Raw genomic sequence first — 13935 nt, 5'->3', positions numbered from 1 at the left:
GGGAGCCCACTGTGTTCAAGGTAGACATACATACATACATGTCCAAATCCCACCTGTACTAGTTCCTTAAATTAGCTCACTTTTTCACTCACATTTGTAAAGACTAGTTATTAATGTATAACACTGCTTTAAAGTTAAAACCATTTTCACTTGCCATAAACAGAAGGCTCACACATAAATATAATTAAAACAAAGCTATATAGTAATGGAATTTTAGTTGGACATGGTGCAGGTCTTGTGACTGGGTCCTACTCTATTAGGTTAAGGAATGCTGGAGAAGTGTGAAAGACGTGCTGGCATCAAAGTGAGACTTGTTCCTTGAAATGGAGACTGGAAGGAGGACCAAAAAGAGAGCAACTTGCTCATCTTGTTTTTAAATACCATGTCTATGTAAAACTTAAGCATTCCCACTTCGGGAAATATTGCTTTGAATTTTAGGCTCACATAAGGCAAAGAAGTTTGTGAAATTTTGTAAGCTTCATTTCCTTCAAGCAGGCACTGAGTACATTGTTTATTAACTGTACTCAAAAACTTGTTGCACATTTATTCTAAGTATTTGTGCACAGCTCTTGACCAACTACCACAGAGTGTTTTGGATATAAGACTTCGATCCCGTGGATCACAAAATGCGGCAAGTGAATGGATCTTTGGAAGCCATCTAGCCCAAATCTTGACCTATTTCCATTTTCCCGAAAAGAGAGTTGGGGTTCGAGGCCGAGGGCGATTTGCCCAAGGTCACGCAGAGGGTGGTCTAATTTCTGTGTTCCTGCAGGCCGGGGAACAAGCTATCTCGTCCCTCAGAAAGCTTCATGAAGGGTTGCCTGGCTGGCGGGAAGCCAAACCTCTCGCCTCCACTGTGTTGATCGCAGTTGCTATGGCAGCGGCGCATTATTCCCCGCCTCGTCTTGGTGACGTCAGGAAACCAGCGTCCAATGGGAAATCATCTCGGCGTCACGCACAGCCCCGGCGGGCACCGCCTTCTCAGCCGGGTGAGTAGCGTTGAGGGCGTGGGGAAGGCTGGCTCGGGTCGCGGCCGCGGCGAGTTACATCGTTTTCCAGTCTGTCCGCGTCCGCCGCCGCCCGTGACAGAGCCAGGATGTTCGGGATGCTGAGCAGCAGCTTTGAGGATGATCCCTTCTTCTCGTGAGTGTCGGGAGACGGGAGCCCCCGGTCGCGCGGGAGTTCAGGGATCTTGGGAGCTATTTTAAGGGAAAAGTGCGAGTTAAAACTGTGAGGAAGGCGAGAGGGAATTTGAGTAACTTCACGAGGCGGCTGGGAGAAGAGGACTCGAGGGAGTAAGAAGGGAAGGGAGAAGAGAATTTAAGGATGTGGGAGGGAGGGGAGAGAAGGATGGGGGGTTGAGGAGGGAGAGGAAGATTCGGGGGTGTGGGAAGGAGAGGAGAAGGATTGGGGGGCGGTGGGGAGGGAGAAGTACTGGGGACATGGGAGGGAGGGGGGAGAAGGATTTGGAAGCGTGAGGTGGGGAGAGGTGCGAGCCGGCCCCCTGCACACAAACCCAGGTGCCCCCTGCTCTCCGCTTGGCCGGACTTCGGGTGCCTGGGTTGGTTCCCGCGTTCGGAGGCCCGCCTTCGCAGCCGCAGAGCTTTGCAGGTGATGGTAACTGCCCTCTAGGTGGAACTTCTGGTGAGAATTATGCTTAGAGGACCCTATCCACACCTGTTGCAGTTCCAAATGAGAGGCAGGGAATGTTTTACAAGATGACAACTGTTTGAAAAGGAAAACATTTTTAAAACAGCATTTTCATAAATGCGCATTTCTGAGAGCACAACAAAGTCGGAGAGTTGTGCTGTGTCTCACGTCGAAGTGGTTGGAGGTTGCCAAGCGCGCTGTTTGTTTTCTTTGCTTGCCTTGTTACAAAGCTAGTCTTGCTTGTAAAGGGACTTCTCTGTCAAAAGTACAAATAGGGCAGGGAAGCAGAGAGTGGGTGCATTTAACACCTCAGGTAAATGTCAAACCTGTGGACAGTTCCAAGTGAGTTAACGTGATGCCTTAGGAAGAAGGCTTCCAGAACTTAATTGGTTGCTTCATTATAATCTAGTTTTCTTGGGGGGGGGGGGTGTTGGTTTTGGGTTTTTTTTAGTTCTTGCTTTGGCGATTATATAAAAATGATAACACAATCTAGTTGGATTCCTAAGACTGGATGTCTTGTGTTACTTTTTTGCCCAAGTGTTTTACCAGTTTGAATCTTGACTTGGTGTCCTAATTTATTTTGATCGATTAAAATCTCTACCTGTGCAACTCGGAGACTTTTTTTTTTAAGTTTAAAATGTCAACAGTTTACTACATAGTATTATTGTTTTTAAAGGAAAATTTGTTGGCTTACATGTGTTAGTACTATTTTTAAACCAAATAACATAAAAGTAACAATTGAAAGAATAATGGTAAAAAGATGAAATGACTAATATAGAAAAATAAAATATAGAAAAATAAAAATTTAAATTACAATTAAGAGGTGTGTAGATTCAGGCAGGTTTATTATGCTGTTTTAGTTGACTTGTTTAGGAGTTTTGGGACATTTACAATTAATGCCATTTTGACGAATTTTAAATTTTGTGCTGTATTATGATTTGCTCTTTTAAAAGTCTCTGAGAGTAGGGACTAAATATATCCATAGATTAGTTGAGCTGTTGAAATGATTCTTATGTAATTGTGACATCACTACAATGGGTAATAGTTAAGGAGATTATGATAGACAACATTTGAGTTGCATTATGTCCTCAATTATATCAAAAACAGCAATGGCCTTAACTAAACTGTGAGTGTATAATTAGTACCTTTTTTAAAACGTCTAGCAAAAGTGTAATTTAAACTCTTGGGGAACTGTCTGAGCAAAGGCAATGAACCCAAGAGTCAGGGTCAGAAATAGTAACAGACCACAAATAGTAGGCATACATCAAAGAACACTCTTCCCTGTGCTTAGGATGGAAAGGACCATCGGTTACATGTCAATGGGTCTTTCAGTCATCACTCTCCATTGCCTTCTTCAAATGCAGACAGGCATATCATAAAAAGTCAGGATAAAATTATTGTAATTAACTTTATAAAACAGATTAATGCTTCTAATTTCATTGTCCACAATTAACTGTATAGAGAGTAAACACAATGGGGGGGAGTAAGAAAGAAAGAGAATGTGTGTTTCTGTTTATTTCAAGTAATTTGTCATTTGACCCACCTCTTTTACTCTAACCCCAAACAAAATGAGTATGCATTACTTAATATAAGTCCAACATAAAAAATTCTTAAAGGTTACAGACTCCTTATCAAATCATTCATTGACCTTAACACAGAAGGGTTCCTTGACCACCATCTTTTGTATAAATATTAGCCCTATTGCTAACATAATGTGTCATTGGATTCCTTTACTGGTAAATTAATATCTGACATGTAGAAAGTATTCAGTAAATGTTGTTTAATGATAGTCTCGTGTCCTTTACATTTTGTATTGTAGTTACTCTGGTGTTTAGTTGGTTGCTGAAAGTATTTGCATTCAACACATGCTGTTGTTGATGTTGACACTTTCTTATTTGAACACTACCATTGTCTAACCATTAGTTCAGTATCAAGGATGTTAATACAAGCACAATCTACTAATTTACTAATTATTCAAAAGTGGGCAGACAGATACTTTTTGGACATAAAAGTAGAATTATTAAATAATTTGAAACTGGTAAAATACTGTAATCAAACTGTCAGATGTTTAAAAGATTTGAATTAAAAAACGATTAAAATCTATAGTCTTGAATTCAAATATGTTCATTTTCAATGTTTACCCTAAAAGTTGCACCTTAAATGTTTCATCAGAAAATTAAAAGGAAACTTTAAAAGTGATATGTTGAAGTTTTTTAGTGTTTTATGATATATTTGGAAAATTTCTTTTGTATCTGATGTTGCAGAGCTGAAATTCAGTGAAAGTTGCCATACAGTGTACCCTCATATATACCTTCTTAAGTAAATAATACTTGTAATTTCGTTCAAAACACAAAAGCCAAAAAGCTGGCACTTCTGGCATGCAGTTTATTCTCAAGGATACTACTTTCCCTTCCCATTTATATTTGCTTAAGAAATAGAAACACATATGTATGGATAGGAAAATTAATTTGAGGTTCAAATGATTTTGGCATCTATCCTATATTCTAAAAACATTGATTATTTAGTATAAAAATTTACCTATATCTGGTCCAGTCTAAAAATGTCTACGTTGTGCAGAAACATGAACTTTGAATCTTCTGAGCTACAGAAATGAAAGTCTGATCATGCAGGTTTACAAAGAATAGCTATGTTACCATGTATCAGCTATTAGATATTAAAGGCTCAGAAGCAAGTTGACAGATCTATCAGCCTCATTTTTAATTATAAATTGTTAGCATTTCCTTAAGGGCACCCTATGTATAACAACCAGTCTTTGGTCAAAGAACCCCTACATATATTCATGGGATATTACTTTTTCCATCTCTTTGCTCTTAGCAGGAGCTAAAACTTACATATCTATATCTTTTTAAGTTAAAAAATTTTATTTTGCCCTTTGGAGGTAGGCTTTGACTTACTCACTAACTGAGTTGACAGTGAATATATTCCATGTACAAGACAGGCCTTCACTGATATTTTCTTGATTGAGAATATTGTCATAAAACAGGAAATAGGGGCACCTGGGTGGCGCAGTCGTTGGGCGTCTGCCTTCAGCTCAGGGCATGATCCTGGCGTTATGGGATCAAGCCCCACATCAGGCTCCTTCGCTATGAGCCTGCTTCTTCCTCTCCCACTCCCCCTGCTTGTGTTCCCTCTTCTAGCTGGCTGTCTCTATCTCTGTCAAATAAATAAATAAAAATCTTTAAAAAATAAATAAAATAAAATAAATAAAACAGGAAATAAAATCACCTTTCTAAATAAGCTTTTGTGAACAATGAATGTTTGGGTTACTCACGTACTTGTTTTCAGACTTAAAGTCTGAGGTAGGGTCTTCATCAAGATGACATAGTTTGGTGCTAATTAGTATTCTGCCACAATTGTAATCATTTAATAAAGGCAGCTTGAGAGTACTCAGCTAAAATTTAAGGTTTTGATTTTCAGGATCCCATTTTATGTTAAGACACCTAATAGCCTCTGTGATTTTTAGCGCTTAAAAATTTGTTCTCAGAAATATTTTAATACATATATTTCTTATAAATGAACTTTGCAGATTTCAAAATCATATTTGATAGAATGAGGCATTATGAGCCTTGAACTGAAAGAATTTCTAACGTAGACTTTGGGGGCTTCCTGTGGTTCATTAGATATAAACCATTGAATTAGGAGCCAAGGAGCACAACGTGAGTATGACATAGTTGCTGAATCAAGGAATGTCATTTGGTAGCATCTAATCGTATCATAGTGCTTGGTTCTATCACTGAACGTTGTAAATATCCACACAAAAGTAGGAAAGTACTTATAGGATGAGAGGGGGCCATAGCCATTCCTACAACCCTTTTAGTATAAAAGCCTTCTACCACACCACCATTTTAAACTGTGCTTCTAAACAGTGGGGAAATAAAGAATTGCCTATGGAAATGTAATTCATTCTTCAAATACTTCTTAGGTTTCTATTATATGCCTAATGCTGTGAACTCTATTATAAATTTGTGAAGTCATGGCCTATTCCCTCAAGATTCTCTTATGAATGTAATATGCATTATTTCTAGTGTCAAAACTTGGATCACCTAATGTTTTTTCTTTATGGATCTTTACACCTCATTGCAACTAGGGAACATTTCTTTATGATCAAGAGAGCTATAACAATGTGATGATAAGCTTTTTGCCACCACTTTGTATAGTGGAAGGAAGGAATTTCTCTTGATAACTGGAACTGCCATGTCATTTATCTGAGACCCTTATGTATAAAGAATAATGTATTGCTTTTTACTATAGTATTGTACTAGTCAAATAAAATTGTAACTGGTCAGTATATATTTGAGAGGGTCTTAAAAACAGGACCTAATTTGGAAGTAAAACTTACTATCCCTTAAAAAGAAACCTTTTATTTTGAAATTATTCCCAATCTAAGAGTTAAGTCCTTTTTTTTTCTTTTTTTTTTTTTTTTTTGGTGGGGGGGCAAACTTTATTTTTCATAGCTTGTGATAGGTTAATAATATGGAGTAGAAAAGGTACATTTGGTGCCAAATATCGTTCGTTTGGTTGTGGTTTGTGCAGCAATCCTAAAAGAGGTAGTATGGCTATCATAATAGTATAAGTAAATTTTTTCTGATTTAAATGAAAATGCATCCTCATGGAAAATCTGAAAACTATAGGAAGTTTGGTAAAGGAAATCATGCAACCAAGATTTTATCATTTTGGTATATTTTGTTTCCATTTTCCATATATGAAAAATATTTTCCAAAATTAGAACAAAGCTTTATGATCATAAATATACAGTTTTTCCTCTACTATACCACGATCATTTTCCTCGTCTTCGGATATTCTCTAGAATATGAATTTAGCATCTGCAAAGTCTTGCATCTTGTGGATGTACGAAGATTATTTTTCTCTAAATCTTTAACCACGTTTCAAATTATTACTTTAGACTAGTTTATGTATATGAAATGACCAGTTTATAATGTATGAAGTTTATAAAGCCTTGCCATATATCCAATTTATTTTCCTAGAATGAAACATTAATTTTCAAGAGAATAATGTGAATAGGTAGAAAAATATAAAAATGATTGACTTCTCACCTGAGAAAAGAAACTCTGCATTTGGTTAATTCTTAAAATAATAAAATAGTTCCTTGCTATTGCAGGAGATTTTTGGCTTTGATAAAAAAGAATTCAAGCTTGAACAAGAGAAATTTTAAATTAATTTTAAATTTTAAAGTCTTATCTCTGGACAGCTGCTGTCCAAGAATTGAACTCACTTCAGGGCCCAGCCAGATTTCTTCCTGAATGGTTTAGACAGGTGCAAAAGCCAGACTGTGAGCACAATTTTGTCTTAATGCTTTTTCCAAGAAGCAGCCTTTTGTTCATGTCACTCAAAACATAAAGACATTTTTAACAGTTGTTCTACATATAAATATACCTACTTCTATTTAAATAAAGAGAAACCTGGGCAACATATTAAATGAAGCACATTTAGTTGTTGAATTTGTAGCTCAATTATAATGCAATCAGAAAAATAAATCTCACTAAATTACATGTTTCTACAGGAAAATAATAGCTGCTTAATACTCGTTCACAGAACAAAATCTAGTATTCTCTGAAGTATTTTTCTTCTTTGCAGTTGAATCTCATCCACATATCTAAAGGGAAAGTTGACTGGTTTTCTTAAGTGACTAAGAAATTGATAAGAATGAACATTTTAATCTCTACACTGGTACCCATATTCTAAGCTGTAAATGTCCAGTGAGTATGGAGCTCTAAGCAAAAGGACTGTCTTTTGAATCATCCACTTTAAAACATCAGATGGTATGAAATCCTTTAACTCCACATAGTTCTATTTCTTTTTCTTTAAAAATTTTTTAATGAAACATTGCAAACATATACTACAAAAGTATAACAATTGTGTATCTGTCACCCAGAATTTCAAAATTCATACTTGCTTTATCCATCTCTATTTCTGCTGATATCTCAAATGTGTTTTAAAACAAATCCAGATTTCTTGTCATCTAACCCCTGTATATTTCCAAATACATTTCTGCAAAATATGGTTATCTTACATAACCACAGTACCATATCACATGTAATAAAACTTAAAATAATTCCAATTGCTTGGTATCATTTGGCATTAAGTGTCATCTAGATATGAAGTAGTTTGGAATAATCTAGTTTTTGAGGTAAGAATTAAAAAATTGTTCCTTAGACAACTCTTTATGGGTCTTAGAACTACTTGAAATTCTCTTCCTTTAAGTAAAAAGTGGGAGATCCAGACACCAAATTCTGATTCCTTAATTATAAACTAACTTGATCTTCAGACCTTGATTTCGGGAGCATGAAACAACTCCCTTTCTGCTCTCCGGTGTGTTCAAACCTGAGTTGCTCATTGTGTGCCATTGATCCATTTAATTTTTAAATGTTACAACTTCCTTATAACGCTAGTTACCTACAATCCTGTTAGAGTAGTGATTCTGAAACCTTTAACAGGTGGAAAATTTAGGAATAGTAGTCTGTTAAATTTTCTGTGCCTGTCACCCTTATCAATAAGACAAAAATCCCAAACTAAAAATCCCACAAGAATTCATGGAAAAATGACCTTGTTTATGATATATTTCTGCATCGTATGTATAATATCTTGGTTTTTTCTTAATATGTTAAAGTCTGTCTTTAGTTGGAAATAATAAGATATATATAATAGCTAAGTAAAGCTAATGTCTGGTGTCTTCATTTTATATTTCCTGAGTGAATTTAGTACAATTACGTTTTTCCAGTTAATACCCAACATTTATCTAAAAAGACTCTTCATTCTGAGAGATTGAGTTAATAATTTGATTAATTAATTTTCCTGTAGAAATTTTTATATTCAGTTGCAATAAGAGTATCTTCAACCTGCACACACTGGAGAGAGCACTTTCCTTTTATGACTTTGCATAAAATTTGTCAGTGAGCAGGGAGAAGGCTGGAAAGTACAGCAGTGTTCCTAAGTGGATTGGTATGTAGAGGACAAGAGAGTTATGGCAGGAGAGCAAATGGAGAAGTAAGAGTACTGACATGTTACAATTTTTTAGAATATGGATTTGTCAAACAAGTGATTTTTAAAGTGGTTATCAATCATCCAGACCAGCAGTGGTCCTAATGCGGAGGTGGTTGGAAATTATCATGTTGGTCAGGTAAGCAGGTAACCTGCTATTGATATTTAAGTCATTATTAACTATATTTTTCTATTTAACAGTTACTGTTAAAACAACTGATATTGGACAAGAATAAACAGATCTGTAGAATAAAGCAGTCTAGAAACACTCTCATATACAGCCTCCCTGTTAGATTTATTTAGAGAATACTCATCTTTTTATTTTTTAATACTTTGTAATATCATCAAGTGTACCTGGGCAATGGCACTGCTTTCTGAGAAGATTAAATTGTGATTGATGGAACTATTAACACCTTGTTCTTTATTTTTAGTAAAACTTTACTGCTGAGACACCGTGTTTCTGAACTGCAAAGCAGTGTTAGTTAACCACCGTAGTTAAAAAAAAATCAAATACGGGACGCCTGGGTGGCACAGCGGTTGAGCGTCTGCCTTCAGCTCAGGGCGTGATCCTGGCGTTATGGGATCAAACCCCACGTCAGGCTCTTCCGCTGTGAGCCTGCTTCTTCCTCTCCCACTCCCCCTGCTTGTGTTCTGTCTCTCGCTGGCTTTCTCTATCTCTGTCGAATAAATAAATAAAATCTTAAAAAAAAAATCAAATCCTTTAAGTAAAAAACACTCACCTTTGCACCATATATGGTAGACTCAATCGTTCAAAACAATATAACAAATTTCTACACTCAATTTTCAGGAATTATGTCCCAAGTTTAATCAAGGCAATAAGGTCTCAGAACTACACAATGTTTTTGGAGTGCAGTTTCTGCCTTAGCATATTTTTAAAACTAATACCTAATTGATAACAGTTGGGAACTATTACTTCATTAAAACATAAAATTTAGTGGCGTCTCACCACAAACTTTGACAAGCTAATATACTTTCAGGGTTTTCACAGAATAAGATAAATTGGCATACTTTATTTTACAGCATTATTTAGTGGGATTTGCTAAGAGATAAGCTTTATTACTATTAAGGAAGAAAAACACATTTATACAGCCTGGAATGAACATTTGCATATGATTTGGAATTGCAGAACTCTTTTCCCATATCAATTTTCCATATTTACATGTGCACTAGAAGACTTGAAAATTTTTTTTTTAAAACTTAAAATTCAGTAACATCCAACATTTGGTAATTAATACCTTATTTTATAAGGTATCAAGGTACTTTACATTTTCAAAAGTGTGTTTTGGGAATATGTAATACATGCTTATGGCAAAAACAAAAGCTACAAAAGAGTATATGGTTATAAAAGACTCCCTTTCCACAACAATGTGAGTATACTTAACACTAAACTGTGCATTTAAAAATGCTTAAGATGGGAAAAAAGCTCAGTGAGTTATACAATTATGATCTGTGTACTTTTCTGTATGTTCTATACTTCAATAAAATAGCTTATTGAGACCAAAAAGAAAAAAAAAAGACTCCCTCTCACCTTTGGCCCTCAACCATCTAGTTACCCTCCCGAATGCAACCACGGTGACCAGTTTGCTGCATAACTTCCTAGGGATATGTTCTATGTATTTATAAGCATATATATATATATGAATTTTTTTACACAAATGGAGGTATACTGTATATCTTGTTAATCCTTCCATGTCAGCGCATAAACATCTGCCTTGCTCTTTTAAAGGTGGCATAATATTCCATTTAAATTCTTTAAAAAGTGCTGAAAAGTTTTTAATGGCTCTTTTCCTGTCCTTTTTTAGTTATTGTTCCATCAGTCAGTAAAGAAATATCTGCAGGCTAATTTTGGATAGTGGAGTGAGCAAGAGAGACGTTCATGATCCTCCAGAAGCTTTTAATCTAGCAGAAAAGACAAACAGTATTTTCTGTATGTTATTTTATTATCAATAGTCTTTACTTATGAAGAGGATGGGCTAACACAAATAACAAGACTATTTTTAACTTGAATTTTAAAAAATTTCCCCTTTGAAATAATGATAACCTATGCCTTCTTTTTGAGGGAAAGAAAAGAAAGTAGAAAAGAAAAAGAAAAGATTACTTAAAAGAAACATGTTAAAGTAGTTTGAATAATCATTACTTCTTAGAAGTGCTAGAGTGGGATTAAGGTAAATGTATACTTTCCTACTTACATTGGTTCAGTTGTAGAAAACAAAATTTACTGACTTTAGGCAGAAAAGAATTTATTACAGGGCTTTAAACAGCTTGGAGAATCATTATGATGGCCTAAGAAACAGCCTCTCGATTGGACTTTCAGGAATGACTCCCAAAGCCATGTCAGAGGTCCAGACCACGGAGGGAGCAGTGGTCACTTCCCGCACTAGGAATTGTTGAATTGGGAAGCTGCTGCTACTGCTGGGGGCTCTAAAGTCGTGGTGTACCTGTGAGGAGCCATACCAGCAAAATGGATTTCCCTTGCCTGGCCCCCAATACCCATAAGCTGTAGTGATCACCCTCGGAGTTCTGGCAACACTGCTACAGAAAGACTATGTACCTCTTTGTCCATGCTTACCATCACCCTCGGAGTTCTGGCAACACTGCTACAGAAAGACTATGTACCTCTGTGTCCATGCTTACCAAATAGTACACACAGACTCTGCCGCACTTCTACTTTCCAGTTCTCAAATAATGGCCCATAATTGGCAGAACCTAAATCCAGAAACTTTGCTGCAATAGAGTCTAGGAAACTAAATCTTAAGCTTTCCAGTGTCTGCAGTATAGAAAAGCACCTTGAGAGGAGTTTGAAATGGATTGAATGTGAAAAACTTTAGAGATGTCGGAGGATAGTGCATTCGTTTTGAACAAACTAACCAGAGATACTAGAAGTTAAAATTTTGATTTTAAAATGAAAAAAAAAATGAGTTAAGTAGAATTTTCACAAAGACTAAATTAGTAACCTGGGAAACTGAGCCAAGGAATTTCTTCCAATATGTGGGATAAAAATCACAGAAGGTTCAAAGTTCTACGAAGAAGGAACAGATAGAATAGTAAATATACAAAGAAATGTTTTAAGAACAATTTCTAAAACAAGCCAAAGACTGAAATCCTTAGAACACAGATCGGAAAGGGAAATTTGAGGGTTGTCAGGATTTTTTAAAAGTTCTATACCTGGATGCATGATAATGTAATTTTGATACATTAAAAAATATATAAAGAAAAGAATCATAGATCTTCCAGAGAGTGTAGATTCTTTAAGATTTTATTTATTTATTTATTTATTTATTTATTTATTTATTTGAGAGAGAGAGAGAATGAGCGCAGGCGCATGAGCGGGGGAGAGGCAGACTGCGGCTGAGCAGGGAGCCGGACGCAGGGCTCAATCCTAGGGCCCCATGATCATGCCCTGAGCTGAAAGCAGATGCTCTACTGACTGAGCCATGAGAGTGTAGATTCTTTTTTTTTTTTTTTTTTTAAAGATTTTATTTATTTATTTGACAGAGATAGAGAACCAGTGAGAGAGGGAACACAAGCAGGGGGAATGGGAGAGGAAGAAGCAGGCTCATAGCGGAAGAGCCTGATGTGGGGCTCGATCCCGTAACACCGGGATCACGCCCTGAGCCGAAGGCAGGCGCTTAACCGCTGTGCCACCCAGGCGCCCCGAGAGTGTAGATTCTTTAGAAAGAATGAGAACCAGATTGTCATGACTCTTCTCTTAACACTAAGGAAGGAAGATAATGAAGCAATATAGATCCTCAAAATAGGAGAAATGATCTAGATTTCTATGCCCAGATAAGCCATGTGTAGCATTCTCATGCCATCATAATTCCAAAAATCATTAAGTAAAACCATCATTAAGTAAAACCATCATTAAGTAAAACCATCATTAAGTAAAACCAAGTTGGGAACTATATGTCTTTAGGAGACAGTACTTTTTAACATTCTAATGTCACTCACAATTAGAAAATATTTACAAAGCATCTTGGGGTACAAGAAGGAAAGACTGATGAAAGATAGAAGTAACCAGCGCCAGGGGTTTTGGCTGGCTCAGGCCCCAACCGACTGCTTCAAGGCTGAGCATGTCAACATTTTGACACACCAGTTGTCTATCTGTAACACTCAGGAAGCTCTGTCAAGCATGAGAAGGAAAATGAACAATGAAAATTTAAAGGAGACATTTATCAGACAATGCTCCGAACAATACATTGCTCCAAAGTTAGACATGCTGCGTATTCAAGGAACAGGAATGACTTTTGGGTTTCAGTAATTGGAAGGTTGAGGGACTCCTTGGAGCTTTAATGCAGAGGTGAAGGGAAGGAAAGGGGCATTTGTAAAATAAAGTGAATGCTCCAAGTAAAGGATACAAGTGTAGATGACTACTGGAAGATTTTAACTGCTAAAGGGAAGGAGACAGTAGCTCGAAGAGTTTAAGGAAATGGGTTTGGTGGGGCAGAGAAGTATACTAGATGCCTTACTTTGGTACATTAAGAACAGAAAGTAGTTTTCATTGGTAGGATTTTGTTAAGTTCTTACTTTTTTTTTTTTTTTTTTTTTTTTTTTAGTAGTCTAAGAAAAGGATCTCAAAAGTCACTTGGAATTATAAGAAGAAATAATGGTTGCAAATCAGGCCATTTAGTGCAGAGACAATGCTGCCATTGAGGTGGATACTTCAGGAGCTGATGCTTTCAAGAACTTTTTTGGCTTATCGTAATGTAGGCTTATGTTCTTTATTACTGTCTTAATCATCAGTCATAGAAATCCCATTCAGTATTCTAGTGCCAGCTTAATCACAGGTGTATTTTATAGCATTTCAATCTTCTAAGACTTATGCAGACTAGGAAGAACAGTTGGAACGCTTTAAATGTGATTTTAAGAATATGTCTGTAGTAGGTGGAATAATTCCCCTTCTCCCAAAGATGTCCATGTCCTAACCCCAGAATTTGTGAGTATGTTCATTTACATGACACGGAGGAATTAAGGTTACAAATGAAATTAAGATTAGTAATCACCTTAAAATAAGAGATTAACCTGCATTACCCAGGTAGGCTCAGTTTAATCACAAGGGTCCTTTAAATGTGGAAGACTCAGAGAGATTTGAAGATGCTATGCTGCTGGCTTTGAAAATGGGAAAAAAATAGGTCGCAAGCCAAGGAATAGGGGCAGTCTCTAGAAGCTTGAAAAAAGGCAAGGAAAAAACAGATTTCCCCCACAGCCTCCAGAATGAACCCGGCCCTGCCAACGCCTTGATTG

The 13935-nt window shown here is 36.5% G+C and overlaps 1 protein-coding gene across 4 annotated transcripts in view; it reads left to right on the top strand.

Moving 5' to 3' along the window:
- Window positions 1-897: 897 nt before the first annotated feature.
- Window positions 898-13935, top strand: part of MLF1 (myeloid leukemia factor 1) — a 34162-nt gene continuing 21124 nt past the window's right edge. The window contains exon 1 of one of the 4 annotated variants that reach the window (XM_057315932.1): window positions 898-989. Coding sequence is in view for 3 of the 4 variants with exons in the window: in XM_044383517.3 (XP_044239452.1) it covers window positions 1097-1143 (47 nt within the window). In the remaining variant the exon portion in view is untranslated. Of the gene's footprint in view, window positions 1144-13935 lie in introns of all 4 variants that reach the window. The other 3 variants (XM_044383517.3, XM_057315933.1, XM_026497367.4) reach the window with 3 other exon arrangements.

The sequence above is a fragment of the Ursus arctos genome, unplaced genomic scaffold, assembly GCF_023065955.2.
Source record: "Ursus arctos isolate Adak ecotype North America unplaced genomic scaffold, UrsArc2.0 scaffold_20, whole genome shotgun sequence".
Classification (NCBI taxonomy): Eukaryota; Metazoa; Chordata; class Mammalia; order Carnivora; family Ursidae; genus Ursus; species Ursus arctos.
The sequence above is the reverse complement of the archived record's forward strand: the minus strand, read 5'-3'. Positions and strand labels throughout refer to the sequence as shown.